The 19,285-nt window shown below is 34.1% G+C and overlaps 1 protein-coding gene across 12 annotated transcripts in view; it reads right to left on the reverse strand.

Moving 5' to 3' along the window:
- Positions 1–19,285, reverse strand: part of LOC135688706 (uncharacterized) — a 50,823-nt gene that overhangs the window by 19,682 nt on the left and 11,856 nt on the right. For 2 of the 12 annotated variants that reach the window (XM_089109908.1, XM_089109909.1), the window contains exons 6-21: positions 17,299–17,425; positions 15,087–15,265; positions 13,486–13,704; positions 12,842–13,024; positions 11,886–12,056; positions 11,519–11,677; positions 10,362–10,618; positions 9,077–9,146; positions 8,530–8,643; positions 7,590–7,703; positions 6,651–6,764; positions 5,486–5,599; positions 4,547–4,660; positions 3,112–3,225; positions 1,947–2,060; positions 1,009–1,122 (exon numbers count right to left, since the gene is read on the reverse strand). In XM_089109908.1, the coding sequence (XP_088966034.1) occupies positions 1,009–1,122; positions 1,947–2,060; positions 3,112–3,225; positions 4,547–4,660; positions 5,486–5,599; positions 6,651–6,764; positions 7,590–7,703; positions 8,530–8,643; positions 9,077–9,146; positions 10,362–10,618; positions 11,519–11,677; positions 11,886–12,056; positions 12,842–13,024; positions 13,486–13,704; positions 15,087–15,265; positions 17,299–17,425 (2,277 nt within the window). Of the gene's footprint in view, positions 1–92; positions 207–1,008; positions 1,123–1,946; positions 2,061–3,111; positions 3,226–4,546; positions 4,661–5,485; positions 5,600–6,650; positions 6,765–7,589; positions 7,704–8,529; positions 8,644–9,076; positions 9,147–10,361; positions 10,619–11,518; positions 11,678–11,885; positions 12,057–12,841; positions 13,025–13,485; positions 13,705–15,086; positions 15,266–17,298; positions 17,426–19,285 lie in introns of all 12 variants that reach the window. The other 10 variants (XM_089109900.1, XM_089109899.1, XM_089109904.1 and 7 more) reach the window with 10 other exon arrangements.

Consider the following 19,285-nt stretch of genomic DNA (forward strand, 5'->3'; position numbering starts at 1 on the left):
CATCTTCTCTCAGCAGCAAAAATTAAATAAAAGAGACCCAAACTCTATTGTAGAGCAACCAATATAATGTTTAAAAACTTCAAACAGTTTACTTGTTTCGCAGTTCAGCCCTGTAAAACCAGAGGGACAGGAGCACATGTAGCTTCCACCAGAACTGGAACAAGATCCTCCGTTCTGGCAAGGATTTGAGGCACAGGCATCAACCGCTAAAGAAAAACGATTCTAATTAGTTTAAATCAAATATTTACAAACTTCAATATCTTAAACTGGTCTGGTATTGGTCTGGTCATAACTTAACATAACATTAACATAACTTACCATAACTTAACATAACTTAACATAACATTAAAGTAACATTAACATAACATTAACATAACATTAACATAACATTAACATAACATTAACAAAACATAAAATTAACATAACATTAACATAACAAAACATAACAAAAGCTCTGTTTGGCTTAAGACTTGCTTTGATTATCCCCCACAAAAAATTGCTTTGTAGGTATAAATCATGGTATGATTAATATGAGTAGAAAGCTCTAGAACGTTCAATGGTAATCTCACACGTAATAGCAATAGGTATTTTTTGAAAACAATGTATTGATAACTAGTAGTATAAATAAAGATTGTGTGCCCATGGTAAGAGGAGATTTGTTCTAAGTGATGGTTTGAGAGTAAAGTTGTAATGAATTTAGTGATAATTTGTCGTAGTAGAATGTGAGGTCTGTTGGAATATCTGCTTACATTCGAAGCCATCTCGAGTTAGCGGCAAGAATACTATATTAAATCAGATTTAGCTTCAACCAATCTGCAACTTATTTCTTCTTACAGCCTATCAAAGACAATAACGCTTACTTGCTACCTTGGTTTTGTCTTTCCTCTAACCTCTGTAACGCTAAAAAATGCCCCGGCATCTTTTCCACCAGAATAAATTCCATAAAAGATACCCAGCTTTTTATTTCATAGCAGCCACTAACGTTTTTGACAATTTTCAAATGTTTACCTGTTTCGCAGTTCTGCCCTGTAAAAGTATTAGGGCAGTAGCAGGTGTAACTTCCACCAGAGCTGTAACAAGATCCTCCGTTCTGGCAAGGATTTGAGGCACAGGCATCAACTGCTAAAGAAAAACGATTCTAATTAGTTGAAATCAAATATTTACTAAGATCAATATCTAAAATTGTTCTGGTATTGATGGATCTGCCCAAATAACATAACTGTTATCTTTCTTTTTATCGCTTGTATGAATTGTTCAAAAAACCAATTTTCATGCTTTTATCCCGAAACCTTCTTCTTCAATTTTAAGGTACTTGCATAAAAGATCAGAAGGGCAATTATGGTCTAATTTGCTCAGGGAAAGTCCTATTGTGAGTCAAACCTCAGTTATATAATACATGCCAGATCAATACATAATAGTATTAACAAAATACCAATACCAACCCAGACCGCGTTACGCTACATGCAATTGAATTACATAATACCCTTTTATATAACATTAAACAGTATTATACACAAAAATACTATATTTTACTATGTTATATGAAATTGAATTATATAATATTACATTATATTATGGGTTATTACATAATATTACACTATCCTATTTTATATTATTATATTATATCAACTTTCATTAGGGAATATCATATCAGATTATATCACTTTTTATTATATTATCTAACAATATTTCATCACATCATCGAATATTATGACTTACTCCACTTAATATTACTTAGCTTCAAACCAATTTGGCTCTTATTTCTTCAAGGGCCCATCAAGAATAATGGTGTTTACTTGCTTCATTGGTTTTGCCTTTCCCCAAATATCTGTAACACTAATACAAATGCTCTTACATCCTCTCCCAGCAGCAAAAATTACATAAAAGAGACCCAAACTCTATTGCAGAGCAACCAATATAATTTTTAATAGCTTCAAACGGTTTACTTGTTTCGCAGTTCAGCCCTGTAAAACCAGAGGGACAGAAACAGATGTAGCTTCCACCAGAACTGGAACAAGATCCTCCGTTCTGGCAAGGATTTGAGGCACAGGCATCAACCGCTAAAGAAAAACGATTCTAATTAGTTTAAATCAAATATTTACAAACTTCAATATCTAAAATTGGTCTGGTATTGGTCTGGTCATAACTTAACATAACATTAACATAACATTAACATAACATCAACACAGCATAACATAACATAACATTAACATAACTTACCATAACTTAACATAACATTAACATAACATTAACATAACATAACATAACATAACATTAACATAACTTACCATAACATAACATAACATTAACATAACATTATCATAACATAACATAACATAACATAACATAACATAACATAACATAACACAACATAACATAACATAACATAACATAACATAACATAACATCAACACAACATGAACAAAACATTAACATAACATTAACATAACATAAAATTAACATATAATTAACATAACAAAACATAACATTAACATAACAAAACATAACATTAACATAACAAAACATAACATTAACATAACAAAACATAAAAAAGCTCATGTTTGGCTTAAGACTTGCTTTGATCATCCCCCGCAAAAAATTGCTTTGTAGGTATAAATCATGGTATGATTAATATGAGTAGAAAGCTCTAGAACGTTCAATGTTAATCTCACACGTAATAGCAGTAGGAATTTTTTGAAAACAATGTATTGATAACTAGTAGTATAAATAAAGATTGTGTGCCCATGGTAAGAGGAGATTTGTTCTAAGTGATGGTTTGAGAGTTAAGTTGTAATGATTTTAGTGATAATTTGTCGTAGTAGAATGTGAGGTCTGTTGGAATATCTGCTTACCTTCGAAGCCATCTCGAGTTAGCGGCAAGAATACTATATTAAATCAGATTTAGCTTCAACCAATCTGCAGCTTATTTCTTCTTACAGCCTATCAAAGACAATAACGCTTACTTGCTACCTTGGTTTTGTCTTTCCCCTAACTTCTGTAACGCTAAAAAATGCCCCGGCATCTTTTCCACCAGAATAAATTCCTTAAAAGATACCCAGCTTTTTATTTCATAGCAGCCACTAACGTTTTTAACAATTTGCAAATGTTTACCTGTTTCACAGTGTTGCCCTGTAAAAGTATTAGGGCAGTAGCAGGTGTAACTTCCACCAGAGCTGTAACAAGATCCTCCGTTCTGGCAAGGATTTGAGGCACAGGCATCAACCGCTAAAGAAAAACGATTCTAATTAGTTTAAATCAAATATTTACTAAGATCAATATCTAAAATTGTTCTGGTATTGATGGATTTGCCCAAATAACACAACTGTCATCTCTCTTTTTATCGCTTGTATGAAGTTGTCAAAAAAACCAATTTTCATGCTTTTATCCCGAAACCTTCTTCTTCAATTTTAAGGTACTTGCATAAAAGATCAGAAGGACAATTATGGTCTAATTTGCTCAGGGAAAGCCCTAGCGTGAGTCAAACCTCAATTATATGATACATGCCAGATCAATACATAATAGTATTAACAAAATACCAATATCAACCAACACTGCATTACGCTAGATGCAACTGAATTACATAATACCCTTTTATATAACATTAAACAGTATTATACACAAAAATACTATATTTTACTATGTTATATGAAATTAAATTATATTATATTACATTATATTATGAGTTATTACATAATATTACACTATCCTATTTTATATTATTATATTATATCAACTTTCATTAGGGAATATCATATCAGATTATATCACTTTTTATTATATTATCGAACAATATTCCATTACATTTTCAAAAATAATGATTTACTCCACTTAAATTTACTTAGCTTCAAACCAATTTGGATCTTATTTCTTCAAGGGCCCATCAAGAGTAATGGTGTTTACTTGCTACCTTGGTTTTGCCTTCAGAGGGACAATTATGGTCTAAGTTGCTCCGGGAAAGTCCTAGCGTGAGTCTAACCTCAATTTTGTAATACATGCCAGATCAATACATAATAGTATTAACAAAATACCAATACCAACCAAGACTGCGTTACTTTAGATGGAACTGAATGACATAAGACCCTTTTAAAAAACATTAAATAGTATATATTATACACCAAAATACTGTATTTTACTATGCTATATGAAATTAAATTATATTATATTACATTATATTATGGGTTATTACATAATATTACACTATCCTATTTTATATTATTATATTATATCAACTTTCATTAGGGAATATCATATCAGATTATATCACTTTTTATTATATTATCTAACAATATTTCATCACATCATCTAATATTATGACTTCCTCCACTTAATATTACTTAGCTTCAAACCAATTTGGATCTTATTTCTTCAAGGACCCATCAAGAGTAATGGTGTTTACTTGCTTCATTGGTTTTGCCTTTCCCCAAATATCTGTAATACTAATACAAATGCTCTTACATCCTCTCTCAGCAGCAAAAATTACATAAAAGAGACCCAAACTCTATTGCAGAGCAACCAATATAATTTTTAATAACTTCAAACGGTTTACTAGTTTCGCAGTTCAGCCCTGTAAAACCAGAGGGACAGGAGCACATGTAGCGTCCACCAGAACTGGAACAAGATCCTCCGTTCTGGCAAGGATTTGAGGCGCAGGCATCAACCGCTAAACACAATAGATTCAAATTAGTTCAAATCAAATATTTACTAAGACCAATATCTAAAATTGTTCTGGTATTGATGGATTTGCCCAAATAACACAACTGTCATCTCTCTTTTTATCGCTTGTATGATTTGTTCAAAAAAACTAATTTTCATTCTTTTATCTCGAAACTATCTTCTTGAATTTTAAGGTACTTGTATAAAATGTCAGAAGAACAATAATGGTCTCAGTTGTTCAGGAATAGTCCTAAAGTGAGTCAAGCCTCAATTATATGATACATGCCAGATCAATACATAATAGTACTAACAAAATACCAATATCAACCAACACCGCATTACGCTAGATGCAATTGAATTACATAATACCCTTTTATATAACATTAAACAGTATTATACACAAAAATACTATATTTTACTATGTTATATGAAATTGAATTATATAATATTACATTATATTATGGGTTATTACATAATATTACACTATCCTATTTTATATTATTATATTATATCAACTTTCATTAGGGAATATCATATCAGATTATATCACTTTTTATTATATTATCTAACAATATTTCATCACATCATCGAATATTATGACTTACTCCACTTAATATTACTTAGCTTCAAACCAATTTGGCTCTTATTTCTTCAAGGGCCCATCAAGAATAATGGTGTTTACTTGCTTCATTGGTTTTGCCTTTCCCCAAATATCTGTAACACTAATACAAATGCTCTTACATCCTCTCCCAGCAGCAAAAATTACATAAAAGAGACCCAAACTCTATTGCAGAGCAACCAATATAATTTTTAATAGCTTCAAACGGTTTACTTGTTTCGCAGTTCAGCCCTGTAAAACCAGAGGGACAGAAACAGATGTAGCTTCCACCAGAACTGGAACAAGATCCTCCGTTCTGGCAAGGATTTGAGGCACAGGCATCAACCGCTAAAGAAAAACGATTCTAATTAGTTTAAATCAAATATTTACAAACTTCAATATCTAAAATTGGTCTGGTATTGGTCTGGTCATAACTTAACATAACATTAACATAACATTAACATAACATCAACACAGCATAACATAACATAACATTAACATAACTTACCATAACTTAACATAACATTAACATAACATTAACATAACATAACATAACATAACATTAACATAACTTACCATAACATAACATAACATTAACATAACATTATCATAACATAACATAACATAACATAACATAACATAACATAACATAACACAACATAACATAACATAACATAACATAACATAACATAACATCAACACAACATGAACAAAACATTAACATAACATTAACATAACATAAAATTAACATATAATTAACATAACAAAACATAACATTAACATAACAAAACATAACATTAACATAACAAAACATAACATTAACATAACAAAACATAAAAAAGCTCATGTTTGGCTTAAGACTTGCTTTGATCATCCCCCGCAAAAAATTGCTTTGTAGGTATAAATCATGGTATGATTAATATGAGTAGAAAGCTCTAGAACGTTCAATGTTAATCTCACACGTAATAGCAGTAGGAATTTTTTGAAAACAATGTATTGATAACTAGTAGTATAAATAAAGATTGTGTGCCCATGGTAAGAGGAGATTTGTTCTAAGTGATGGTTTGAGAGTTAAGTTGTAATGATTTTAGTGATAATTTGTCGTAGTAGAATGTGAGGTCTGTTGGAATATCTGCTTACCTTCGAAGCCATCTCGAGTTAGCGGCAAGAATACTATATTAAATCAGATTTAGCTTCAACCAATCTGCAGCTTATTTCTTCTTACAGCCTATCAAAGACAATAACGCTTACTTGCTACCTTGGTTTTGTCTTTCCCCTAACTTCTGTAACGCTAAAAAATGCCCCGGCATCTTTTCCACCAGAATAAATTCCTTAAAAGATACCCAGCTTTTTATTTCATAGCAGCCACTAACGTTTTTAACAATTTGCAAATGTTTACCTGTTTCACAGTGTTGCCCTGTAAAAGTATTAGGGCAGTAGCAGGTGTAACTTCCACCAGAGCTGTAACAAGATCCTCCGTTCTGGCAAGGATTTGAGGCACAGGCATCAACCGCTAAAGAAAAACGATTCTAATTAGTTTAAATCAAATATTTACTAACTTCAATATCTAAAATTGTTCTGGTATTGATGGATTTGCCCAAATAACACAACTGTCATCTCTCTTTTTATCGCTTGTATGAAGTTGTCAAAAAAACCAATTTTCATGCTTTTATCCCGAAACCTTCTTCTTCAATTTTAAGGTACTTGCATAAAAGATCAATAGAGCAATTATGGTCTAAGTTGCTCATGAAAAGTCCTAGCGTGAGTTTAACCTCAATTTTATAATACATGCCAGATCAATACATAATAGTATTAACAAAATACCAATACCAACCAAGACCGCGTTACGTTAGATGGAACTGAATTACATAATACCCTTTTGTATAACATTAAACAGTAATATACACAAAGATACTATATTTTACTATGTTTTATCAAATTAAATTATATCATATTACATTATATTCTGAGTTATTACATAATATTACACTATCCTATTTTATATTATTATATTATATCAACTTTCATTAGGGAATATCATGTCAGATTATATCACTTTTTATTATATTATCTAACAATATTTCATCACATCATCGAACAGTATGACTTCGTCCACTTAATTTTACTTAGCTTCAAACCAATTTGGATCTTATTTCTTCAAGGGCCCATCAAGAGTAATGGTGTTTACTTGCTACCTTGGTTTTGCCTTTCCCCAAATTTCTGTAACACTGATACAAATGCTCTTACATCCTCTCCCAGCAGCAAAAATTACATAAAAGAGACCCAAACTCTATTGCAAAGGAACCAATAACGTTTTTAATAACTTCAAACGGTTTACTTGTTTCGCAGTTCAGCCCTGTGAAACCAGAGGGACAGACACACATGTAGCTTCCACCAGAATTGGAACAAGATCCTCCGTTCTGGCAAGGATTTGAGGCACAGGCATTAACCGCTAAAGAAAAACGATTCTAATTAGTTGAAATCAAATATTTACTAGGATCAATATCTAAAATTGGTCTGGTATTGATGGATTTGTTCAAATAACACAACTGTCATCTCTCTTTTTATCGCTTGTATGAAGTGGTAAAGAAACCCATTTTCATGCTTTTATCTCGAAACCTTCTTCTTAAATTTTAAGGTACTTGCATAAAAGATCAGAAGGACAATTATGGTCTAAGTTGCTCAGGGAAAGCCCTAGCGTGAGTCAAACCTCAATTACATGATACATGCCAGATCAATACATAATAGTACTAACAAAATACCAATATCAACCAACACCGCATTACGCTAGATGCAATTGAATTACATAATACCCTTTTATATAACATTAAACAGTATTATACACAAAAATACTATATTTTACTATCCTATATGAAATTAAATTATATTATATTACATTATATTATGAGTTATTACATAATATTACACTTTCCTTTTTTTTATATTATTATATTATCTCAACTTTTATTAGGGAATATAATATCAGATTATATCACTTTTTATTATATTATCTAACAATATTTCATCACATCATCTAACATTATGACTTCCTCCACCTAATATTACTTAGCTTCAAACCAATTTTGATCTTATTTCTTCAAGGGCCCATCAAGAGTAATGGTGTTTACTTGCTACCTTGGTTTTGCCTTTCCCCAAATTTCTGTATTACTAATACAAATGCTCTTACATCCTCTCCCAGCAGCAAAAATTACATAAAAGAGACCCAAACTCTATTGCAAAGGAACCAATAACGTTTTTAATAACTTCAAACGGTTTACTTGTTTCGCAGTTCAGCCCTGTGAAACCAGAGGGACAGACACACATGTAGCTTCCACCAGAATTGGAACAAGATCCTCCGTTCTGGCAAGGATTTGAGGCACAGGGATCAACCGCTAATGAAAAACAATTCTAATTAGCTGAAATCAAATATTTACTAAGATCGATAATGAAAATTGTTCTGGTATTGATGGATTTACCTAAATCAAAAGAAGCACATTTAACAGAAGAGGTATATCAAGAACATGATAACCTTAACGTAAAAAAAAGTTGCTTGTATGATGAAATAATGAATGACTTGATTGAACAGGTAAATTTCTAAAGGCAGATTCTTTATGACGTCATAAGAAATTATTGACGTGATACAAAAATATATGTATGTTTGTAAAAGATGCAAATTAGCATTGGAGCAACTCCTTTTAAACCTCGTAAGATTATATTCTGAGCAACTCAAAGTACGGAAATAGTGTAAGTGATTATAACTTCGCAAGTTTGCAATAATGTCAAATTTTAGGCATAGAAAGCAAACACAAAGACAATATGTTTTACCTGAAAAGGTTATATCATCCAGAGCGATGTCCGATGTCCAATCATCGCCTCTTACTACTTCAAATATCAACTGCAATAAAGATTTGATAATTTCCTTAAAAATGATCTTGTAAATAACAAGTCACAGGAAGTGCAGGGTGAAATGTTACAAGCGTTCATTGGAGCTCTGGGCAATATAATACAAAATAGCATAAGACTGTAGGAATACTTATTGAAATTCAATAAATTACATTATAAGGTATGTTGCGATAGTGTAAATACTGTATGAAATCATATCATGCAATACAATGCAATACAATGCAATACAATGCAATACAATGCAATACAATGCAATACAATGCAATACAATGCAATACAATGCAATACAATGCAATACAATGCAATACAATACAATACAATACAATACAATACAATACAATACAATACAGTACAGTACAGTACAGTGCAGTGCAGTGCAGTGCAGTGCAGTGCAGTGCAGTGCAGTGCAGTGCAGTGCAGTGCAGTACAGTACAGCTTACAACATAAAGCAATATAATAATTGATAGTTTGGTATAATTGATAGTTTGGTATAATTCTCCTTAGAGGTTATATTATAAAATGATAAACTCTGATAAACGACGATAAAGGATTTCAGTCACAAAAAGTTATAAATACAGTACGCTGAAAAGAAATGAAATCTATGAAGGCACGGTAAATGAGCTATCAACTAAGCATTGGCTAAAAAGTTTAAAGTGATGACGTCACAATAATCTGATTTTAGCATGTTTGAATTTGGATCCCGTAGCCTGAAAGAGCATCATGAAATGCCTCTAAATGTCCAAAATCAGTCAAATGTGTTTTGAATTGGCTGGGATATGGCCACGTCATCACTGGCTTTTTCCCCATCAAACCTTTGTAATTTCGTTAGCAAATTTCAAAGCTGTCATTGGCCGTATCTCACGCATAATCGGAAGCATTTTTTGGATGGTGCTCTTTTATGCTATGTGGTTAGAATTCAAATATTCTAAAAATCGCTCTTTTTGACTTCCCACTTAAGACCTCTATTAAAACTAGGTGTCTTCTGTAAGAGAGCATTTGCTTCCACCTTGATTAAAAAATTTTCATTTGAACAAACCAGCCATTGTTTAGAACTGTCCATTGACGGAATCTGTATTGAAAACCCTAACGGGTACGAGGAACTTCAAGGGACAAACTGTAACGGCTCAGGGTATTTTGGCCTTTTATCCTTTTATCATGACTGAAATATATTTACATACTTAATAATATATTCCACATAAAAACTCACATTATAAGAGGAAGAGCTCTGATAAGGGACGGTTGCATTTATCCAAGCAGAGCCCTGATTTCCTTTGATTGACCATAAAAGGGCTTCCCCGCTAGCATTCTTTAAGAAGAGATTCAAATACGTTAACGCGTTAACATTAGCATGATATTTGAAGCTGATGCTTCGAGATGCTGTAGCTGCCATCAGCTTGCTCATTACCCGAGCTTTTTGGCCATGTGTAGCAGGCGATGATGTTTCCACATAAATGTAGTACCCAGCTGCAAGAAAACAATACATCACCATCATCAAATGACAATCTAAACTGTCCCACATGCATTAGAGTTTTCAAGTGTGAGGCCATAAAATATAATTGACTTTTTCAACTTTTGACTTTTCACCACATAATCTGAAAGAACACCACAAAATACATCTACAAGTGTAAAACCGGCTTGATATGTTTAAAATCGGGCGATATGTTGCCAAAGAAAGATACAAAGCTTGCCAACATATTGCTGTTCTTTCGGCATGGTTCATCAGGCTAAGAACTGTCACCAAATTACAGTGTCTTTGATGGAGAGATATCTTGTGCTCAGGTGGCCATGTCTCAAAGTAAACTTGAAACTTTTTATATGATCTTTCACACTTAACATAAGTTTTAAACAAACATCAGTAAGTAACCTAAACCACTGAAAGGCCAAGTTTCGAATAACCGTCAATAAAACTTCAATCCATTTCTTTTACATGATATATCCGCTCGTTTTCGCACGCGATCTGGAAAAATTAATTACAATTAACTAGCGCCTTCCTTCGAGTGACCTCATTAAAAGTGTCCCTAAAATAGTGCTCCGCAGAGAAAGTCATGAGAGGCGCTCATTAAAGGAATTACGGTTACATCAGCTTTGGTTTTGATTAGTTCGCCTCTATTCATATCAAGAGGAGCCTACTGTTTAAAAACCATGGAAAATCATTGAGGCTGCAGTGGCAATTGCCCCCCCCCCCCCCCCCCCCTCTTAGTAAGTATTCTAAAAAAGGCCCTGGGTAAGCCAAATCAAAGCTTCGCGACCCATTATGAAACAACAAGGATGACAGTAACGATGAACTAAATTAAAAAAGTACTACAATACTATTAAGTGATGCTTTGCAATATAATACAAATCCATTAAATGGTATTAGCTTACCGCCATTGAAATTTGGAGAAGCATCTCCCGTTGGCCCGGTGTTCGATGAAGGAGTTTGTCCAGTGTGAGGGATCCATTCCAGATCGTACCCAGCGCTTTTCTGGTCTTTCCAGTGGCACAGTCTGTTGGTTGCATTCTCAAATTCACAGTCATCAGGCCCTTCAAGAGAAAAACATGGGCAAAATCAAATTTTCCTTCCCTTGAAATCTGCACAGAAGACCCCAGCTCCCCATTTATATGCACGTTTTTCAATTTTTAATGTTAACTGATATACACCGCTAATTGGAATTACTGAATGAATTTTAATATGTAGATATCACTGACCAGCATGAAAATACTTAAAGAAATGGAGAAGTAAAAGACATACCAAGGATGTTGCAACGATAACAAGGCATTGACTCTAATGACTTTCCAGAACATGTGGGTCCATTACATTTCGGTGCTGGATTTGTGCATGTTCGAGCTCTTGATCGGGATCCAAATGAGCCACATGATGTTTGACAAGACCACGAAGTCCATCTTGACCAATGCCCTTTAACTAAAAGCAAAATTAGCATTCATTTCATTTTGTTTAGAAATATTGCTGCGAATAAACAAAATACAAAAAGCCCGGCAGAGAAATATATAGCAATGTGTACTGTGTCACTCATATGACGTCACGCAAAGAAACCCAAACAAACCAGAGCTTCTAAAGGCCCTGTTGTCTCTTTATCCCATCATACAGTTCAGGTCCCGTGATGCGCAGAGAAAACAAATTCTTAAGAACCCCATATGTTTGTAAAAACCCTTTGATTGGCCGCGCCTGAAATTCTCACTACAACTTTCTGCCGTTTTCCTAACATGATAGTACAATGATACACAACCATGTATTACAAAAAAATCATGTTGGCCTTAGCATTCTAGCCACTGTTACAAAGTTGCAAAGTTTCACCATTCAAACATCACAAAAACCATTTCAAATTTTTGTTTCGGCAATCCTCACCAGCGTTAAACGAGCCTTGCAAATATTAAACAGTGAATTTATACATCATAATTAATACCTTTACCTATGGTTAATCAAGAACAACAATCCTAGGTAATGATAAAAGAACTTATTGTTAGCTATTTTACCTATACAGCAATTTTTTATTTGTCGCAATTTGATTAGTTCAAACTGATGGGGGCTCCCGCTTTGGCGATTCCTTTTGCAGCCAATCAAGATAGGGACTCCCGCGTTGGCGATTTGTTTTGCAGCCAATCAAGATTTGACGCCTATGCTCCTATGACTAATCAAGATCGACAATCCTAGGTAATGATAAAACAACTCATTGTTAGCTATTTTACCTATACAGGCAGGGTCACTACAACTTGTTGCTTTTCTTTCAAACATCAAGCCTCTGGAGTCTGCCCCAGGGCACAAGGATCGATCTGTCTCAAAACAGTACTTCTGTCTTTGCCTGAAAATACTTGAAGATGTATGAATGCAAGGACTCCATTCAGACCAATCAGACCAGCCACTGCCCGCCTCTGCAAAGAAAAAAGGCTGTGCTAGAACCATAGAATGAAGATATAAATGCAGAAACATTGTTTTATTTAAAAAGACAACAAAGTCGAAGCTCCTGCAGACGTCCTTTCATAACTGCACTTCGCTCTAATTGAAAAATTTCATTACCTTATCGAAAACTTTTCTTGACATTGCTGGCCCCTTCATTTTGGGATCAGTTGCGTGGGTTCTGATAAGAGTTCTATGATTACCTCTATATCATGGTGTATTAAAAGAAAATTTAGGTCTAGATTATGTTGTATTCCTCAACTGGTGCATAAATCTTTTTCTCAACAACGGAAACAACAACAACAAAAAAGCTCTCGTCTAACTTGTGACTGAAACCTTTTTGCTTTAAATTTGTAACCACACAGATTGTGGTTTGTATGAACAACCTTCTCTCCAGACTCTTGGAAATTAGCCGATTATGTGCAATTTCACTTACTTGTGCATTGATAAAGAGCATTAAGCTCCTGTATATCAAGAGTACTGAAGCCAGCTCTCTGTCCAAAAGATCTGCTCGGATCAGTAATTGATTGTATAGTATTCTTTCCATTCTTTGAAAAGGCCGTTTTTCCGTAATGCATCACACTGTCGAAATCATACGCAGTTTGAAATACTTGGACGGCTTCTGCAGTCTGTTTTGCAAAGTTGCCTTCCCTCTCTGTAAAAAACAAAAAATAATCATAAAATTTTCTAGCTCTTTTTTCAACATTTTTGAACTGTGGAATGTTTGAAGTATTGGTAGGACACTGTCCTGGGATTTAATTCATTTTTTGAAGCAAACATAGAATCAAGATATTGCTTATTGCTTTTTTTACTTCATTTTTACGACATTACCTTATCAATATTTGAAAATTTCTTAAAATCTTTACAATGGAACCTTCGCTCCGAAACCACAATACAACCTTTCAAAAAGTACTTGCCAATGGCGCCCGTAGAAAAACGTTTATAACGTATTCATCGTGTATGGAAGATATGACTGATTTCTTCTGATGGTTTCCAAACAAAATTGGACGGTAAATATTTTCAGCAATTCTTGAGACCGAAAATTGTATCATCTATTCGAAATTCTTATAGTCCAATTAATAGCCTTTGTGTTTATGGTTCTTATAGACGACAGGGGGGGGGGGCTCTCATCTCGTTAGTTTACCTACTTTGAGAGCTCCTCCTTAGGAATTCTACTACACCTAGCTGCATTGTGTTGTTGTTTTATTTTTCTAAATTATTATCATCAGTACTTTATTAACAATTATTATTGTAATAGATTTTGAACAATAAATCAAATCAAATCAAATCAAATCAAACCAAATTAAATCAAATCAAATCAAATCAAATCAAATCAAATCAAATCAAATCAAATCAAATAGCCTGAACAATTTACAGCTGCAAATTTTACTTTTTAAAGTTCCTACTTTGTGACTATATTTTCAAATTCAGCCTAGTAATGTTCTGCATGAAAATAAAAAACACAGCCTATTTCTCATCATGTAACAGAAACAGCTCCTGCAAAGCATTTCAGATTCTTTCTGAGGCTTTTTATTTGTCCATTCATCACATCTAACAAGCATGGTTCACAGGAATGCTTTCCTGCTCATTTGATCATTCTTGACATCATAATTATCACCTCCATTGTCCGAAATGTTAATCTCTAATTTTTCAATGTCCGTAATGTTGATCTCTGATTTTTCAATGTCCGTAATGTTGATCTCTGATTTTTAATGTCCGTAATGTTAATCTCTAATTTTTCAATGTCCGAAATGTTAATCTCTGATTTTTCAATGTCCGTAATGTTGATCTCCGGTTTTTTTTAATGTCCGAAATATTAAACTCTGATTTTTCAATGTCCGAAATGTTAAACTTTATTTTTGCAATGACCGAAATGTTTATATCTATTTTTACAACATTCTACACTTAGTGAGATTCCTGTTGGATTTTGCAAACAAAGGATTGGAAAGAAATAAATTTGTATCTCATAACTGTCGGTTTTATCTAACATTATTAAGATCTTTTTACACCGCAATAGATCATATATAAGCTACTCACTATCTTGGATATTTTCCCATAGAATTTCTATGAAGTCGTCCCTGTCATATCGCGATTGCTCGTGGTAGAAGCCAGCAGCATGCATAAGTTCATGGATAACAATCCCAACAGAGCCACAGCCTGATCCAATGGAAAGCTTTTGTTCTCCTGTGAAGACTCTTCCAACATAGGACCAGCATCTACAACACAAAGGTACCAATTCAAAGGCGTTCAAGTCATAGATACAGGGCCGCCGAGAGCGAGGCCAGGCTCCGGGGCAACCATGTGTGTCGCTCCCTTACCTTGCTTGCATCTTATTCGAGAAACAAAGCTGCGCACGCACTAGAACTCATCAGGAACTGCAGTTTCTTAAGACGGTTCACAAACAGATACAGTTTTCTTAATAAAAAAATTGTATAAAAAGATTGATATACACCGCATTCTTTCAAGAGAAATGGTGATAAAGAGTTTTTAGTTCTTCTTTCAAGAGAAATGGTGAAACAGAGGTGGCATATTAAAAGTTAAATATGTATGCAGAGGTGGAAAAAGTATCGGAACCTGGGAACGTAGTTCCCAGAAATTTTTCTGGATGAAAATATTAGCAGAAAGTTTCACAGAAAAGTTTTGAAGTGTTAAAGTAAATGTAAAAATCTGGTGACAAGAGTTAAGTCAAATCAGCATTTAATATTATTTCAACTTGCCTGTAAGCAGCTAAATATGAGCTGCCAATGGACTGTCGGGTATAGCCTCTTTCCATTGGAAAGAAATTCTTTGTGCACATTCACCATCTCACAGAAATCTCAACCACTCACCATCAAAATTTTTTTTGGCAGCTGAGCTTTTTAGACAAACCATTGTTTAGACTGAGATTAATATAGGGACTGGAATCTACTTTCACAGAAATTATTTCTTGTACTATGGTGTGAGCAGCATTGATCATAAGTTAATATGCTTGGTTAAAGTAATTTGGTGCATGTTAGGACTCCATTTCAACCATATATTTCTTCAAACTTGTCAAAGAATAGGCTGTGTTAAGCCTTCACTGTAAAATGCACCATACAATTCAAATGATTTTGCCCCTGATTCTTCTGAAACTATGTTTAGAAATTATTGCCTTCTGTTTTTGGTTTTTCCATCACGATGATTGACTAAATGCATAAATTTCTGGCTAAAGTTGATTTCCCTCTTATGTGCATTTATGCATCAAGTAAAGCCATATCTAATATGTTGAGTTAGGCCTACTCATAGTCAGTTGCATATAAACGTCTTGAATTTCTTCAGCTAAATACAGTATTGTAGGCACAAACAGAAAGTTTGTTTGTCTACCCCTTGAAATCTTGCAGAAAGTTTTTAGCCAGATACTTAGGTTCCCAGAAAGAAAAAAGTTTTTTCCACCTCTGTATGTATGTCAGATAAATAGGAGACGAATCTGTTGTCCAAATACCCTGGGTGCCAGAGCCTCAGACAGTCAAAGGATGAACACCGGGGGAAGGAATTGCGAAGGAGAATGGAAGAGTAAAAGGGAGAGACGAGGCTCTGGATCCATCGTTCAACAATCTCCTTCTCGCTTACAACAGAAGCGATTTGGAATCACTTATTCGAGGGCAATGAGCGATTAGGAATCACTTTTAGGTTGCAAACAAAGATATATCGAGAAACATACCAATCATCCCACACTTCCCAGTAATTCTTTGAAATAACGTCCCTGATGATAATTTTTTCAATTTTCATTGTTCATAACAACGCCTAAACACTTTTTCATACTGCCTGATTAAGCGCTGTCAATTTCAGCAATAGCAATAACAACACAATTGAAAGAAACACTTGTAGATGGCGAATCCAGAAACAATCCTGAACGTTTACTAGAAAGGGGAATATTGCTATTTGCGCGGATTTAGCTTCGGAAACTCCTCAAATAAGCCGACTTACAAAATCGTGTGAAGTGAAGAAAACCACTGACATGACACCTCAAACAGAATCGTGCCTGCATGTGATTATTTTCTAAAAATAAAGCGCCTTTTCGAATCGACGAAACTTCATTTGGAACACGTTTTGTAAATACAGTTTGTTGACAATAAAAGGGATATGTGCAATTAATTTACTCATAGACAGAGGCATTTTTCCATAAAAACCTAAGATTAAAGTAACAAAAGTTGAAAGCCCATAATTACACAAAGGCAAGGCTAGGCCTAGTTACAATTCAGCAAAAAAAAGAAAATGTTTATTTCCATACCCAGATGACCGTACTATATGCAAATAAGTCTGGTATTTTGATGTATTTCCAGTAGCATCGACAAACTTAAGGCATGTGTGATTGTGATATTTAGCCATGGCTGCCAGAATCACCGTCCTATCATTCGCTGTAAAAGATCAAACAAATTTAAATCAAAAGTTGCGTCAGAGAGGTATGACTCAATTAAACCATAAAAACTTCTGATTTCCATGTATAGTTATCATAATCAATAAATACCAAGGAACTATGTATGTTTGGGTTTATACATGCGATCATACGATCTTCTCATTTTGCAATTTCCGATTTGCTTCAGCTTATTTATTTGAGCTAAATACTTTAGAGCAATGTTCAGTATTGGCGTAAAAGTTAAAGTAAGTCATGATACATCCGAAACTTCTCCTGCCATCGACTATTATTTACCAACAAATGCACTAACCCTAACCCTTCCACTAACCCTTACCCTAACCCTAACCACATATAACAATAACTTGTAGGCATTGATCCTGATCTTTAAAGGAATATTTTTATAAATAACATACTATTCTTCACTCTTTATCAAATTCATAATCTATGCAAATCTTAAAATTAATAGGCCGTTTTTCTAATGAAGACATATTATCCATTTGTGCATTGCATTCTGGGACTTGTAGTTAGGCACCATTCGCATGCTAACACGCTCGCATGCAGCATCAAGTCGCGAAGCAAACAAATGAAACTTTGAAACAAACTTTGCAGATCATATTTCTGAGAACGCCTGCCCTGGTGTGTTTAAAAACTCAACATGTCCTGGCAAAATATCGCTTGAGGTAGGAGTCCTTGACAAAATTTGGAAATCCAGCAAATCGATAGGCGTGCAGGTGCAGACAAAAGGATGAGGAGGAAAGAAGAAGGTTCTGGTGTATTTACCTGCTGTGTAACGATGTGTTTTTACAACAACAAATGGGATAAAAAGCTTGAAATTTTATGCATTTCCATGTGAGAACAAGAACCTTATGAGAAAAGTGGATTTACTTATATGTGCCAGGCTTATAAAGTGGATTTACTTCTATGCCCAAAGAATCAATAAAACTTTTCAAGGATTAGTTATAAAATACGCATACATTAATTTCAAAATAAGGGCATCTTTTAAAAAATTCTAAATTTCATAAGCAAATCAAATTTAAAATTTATGGCAAAACAAAGTCATTAAACTTCCAATGTAATGTTTGCATCAGTCGAAGCAAGCAAGCTAGTTTTGGGTGCATTTCAGTTTACGTGATACCCCAAAGTTGACGTAGTCCAGTCATGCATAAAGCAATGCTGCTACATGCTTACAGCGGCCCCTTGACCAGCTTTTTCAAGGGCATTTTGCATAACAAATTTCTGGATTGCTTTGATCCATATCTGCATTTTAAAGATAATTAAAATTGGTGATTGAAACATGAGCCTCTGCGCACACAAAAAATGAGATATTCGTCCAGAGACTTTAGGCATAACGTTTAAGTCTGGGGTATATCCTCGCCTCCAGAGACGATGTCCACTTTTTTACTTCTAAAACCTTTCTCTAATGTTTTTGATCGTGAGTTTTGGAAAAAACAAAATAACTGGTTACCGTTCAAGAACAAATAAATTTTGATCGATAGGTTATGGTATACAAAAAACAACAGGCGAGTCCTGGACGCTTTTCGGGGTGGATATAATCAAAGGACACAGCACCCCAAAGAACTGGAGGAACCTACAAGCCCCAAGTCGTTATCTTGAATGTGTCGAAAAAGGCTTTCACTATCCGGCTCTAAATGCCTGAAATGCGCTTGATGTGTTCAAAAAGCAATCAAAAGTATCTTTTGAGTTTAAAGCAACTGAAAAGACAACTCCTTGATAGAGCAGCTGCTAGGTAGCTACGTTTTTGTACTCAAGCTTAGTTTAACTGTATATATTTTGTATTCATGAAAGGGATTGACTTTGTTATTTAGAGTTAGGTATGTGGGTTGAAGGGAATTTAAAATGA

The sequence above is a fragment of the Rhopilema esculentum genome, chromosome 9, assembly GCF_057945365.1.
Source record: "Rhopilema esculentum isolate cy_ngs chromosome 9, ASM5794536v1, whole genome shotgun sequence".
Classification (NCBI taxonomy): Eukaryota; Metazoa; Cnidaria; class Scyphozoa; order Rhizostomeae; family Rhizostomatidae; genus Rhopilema; species Rhopilema esculentum.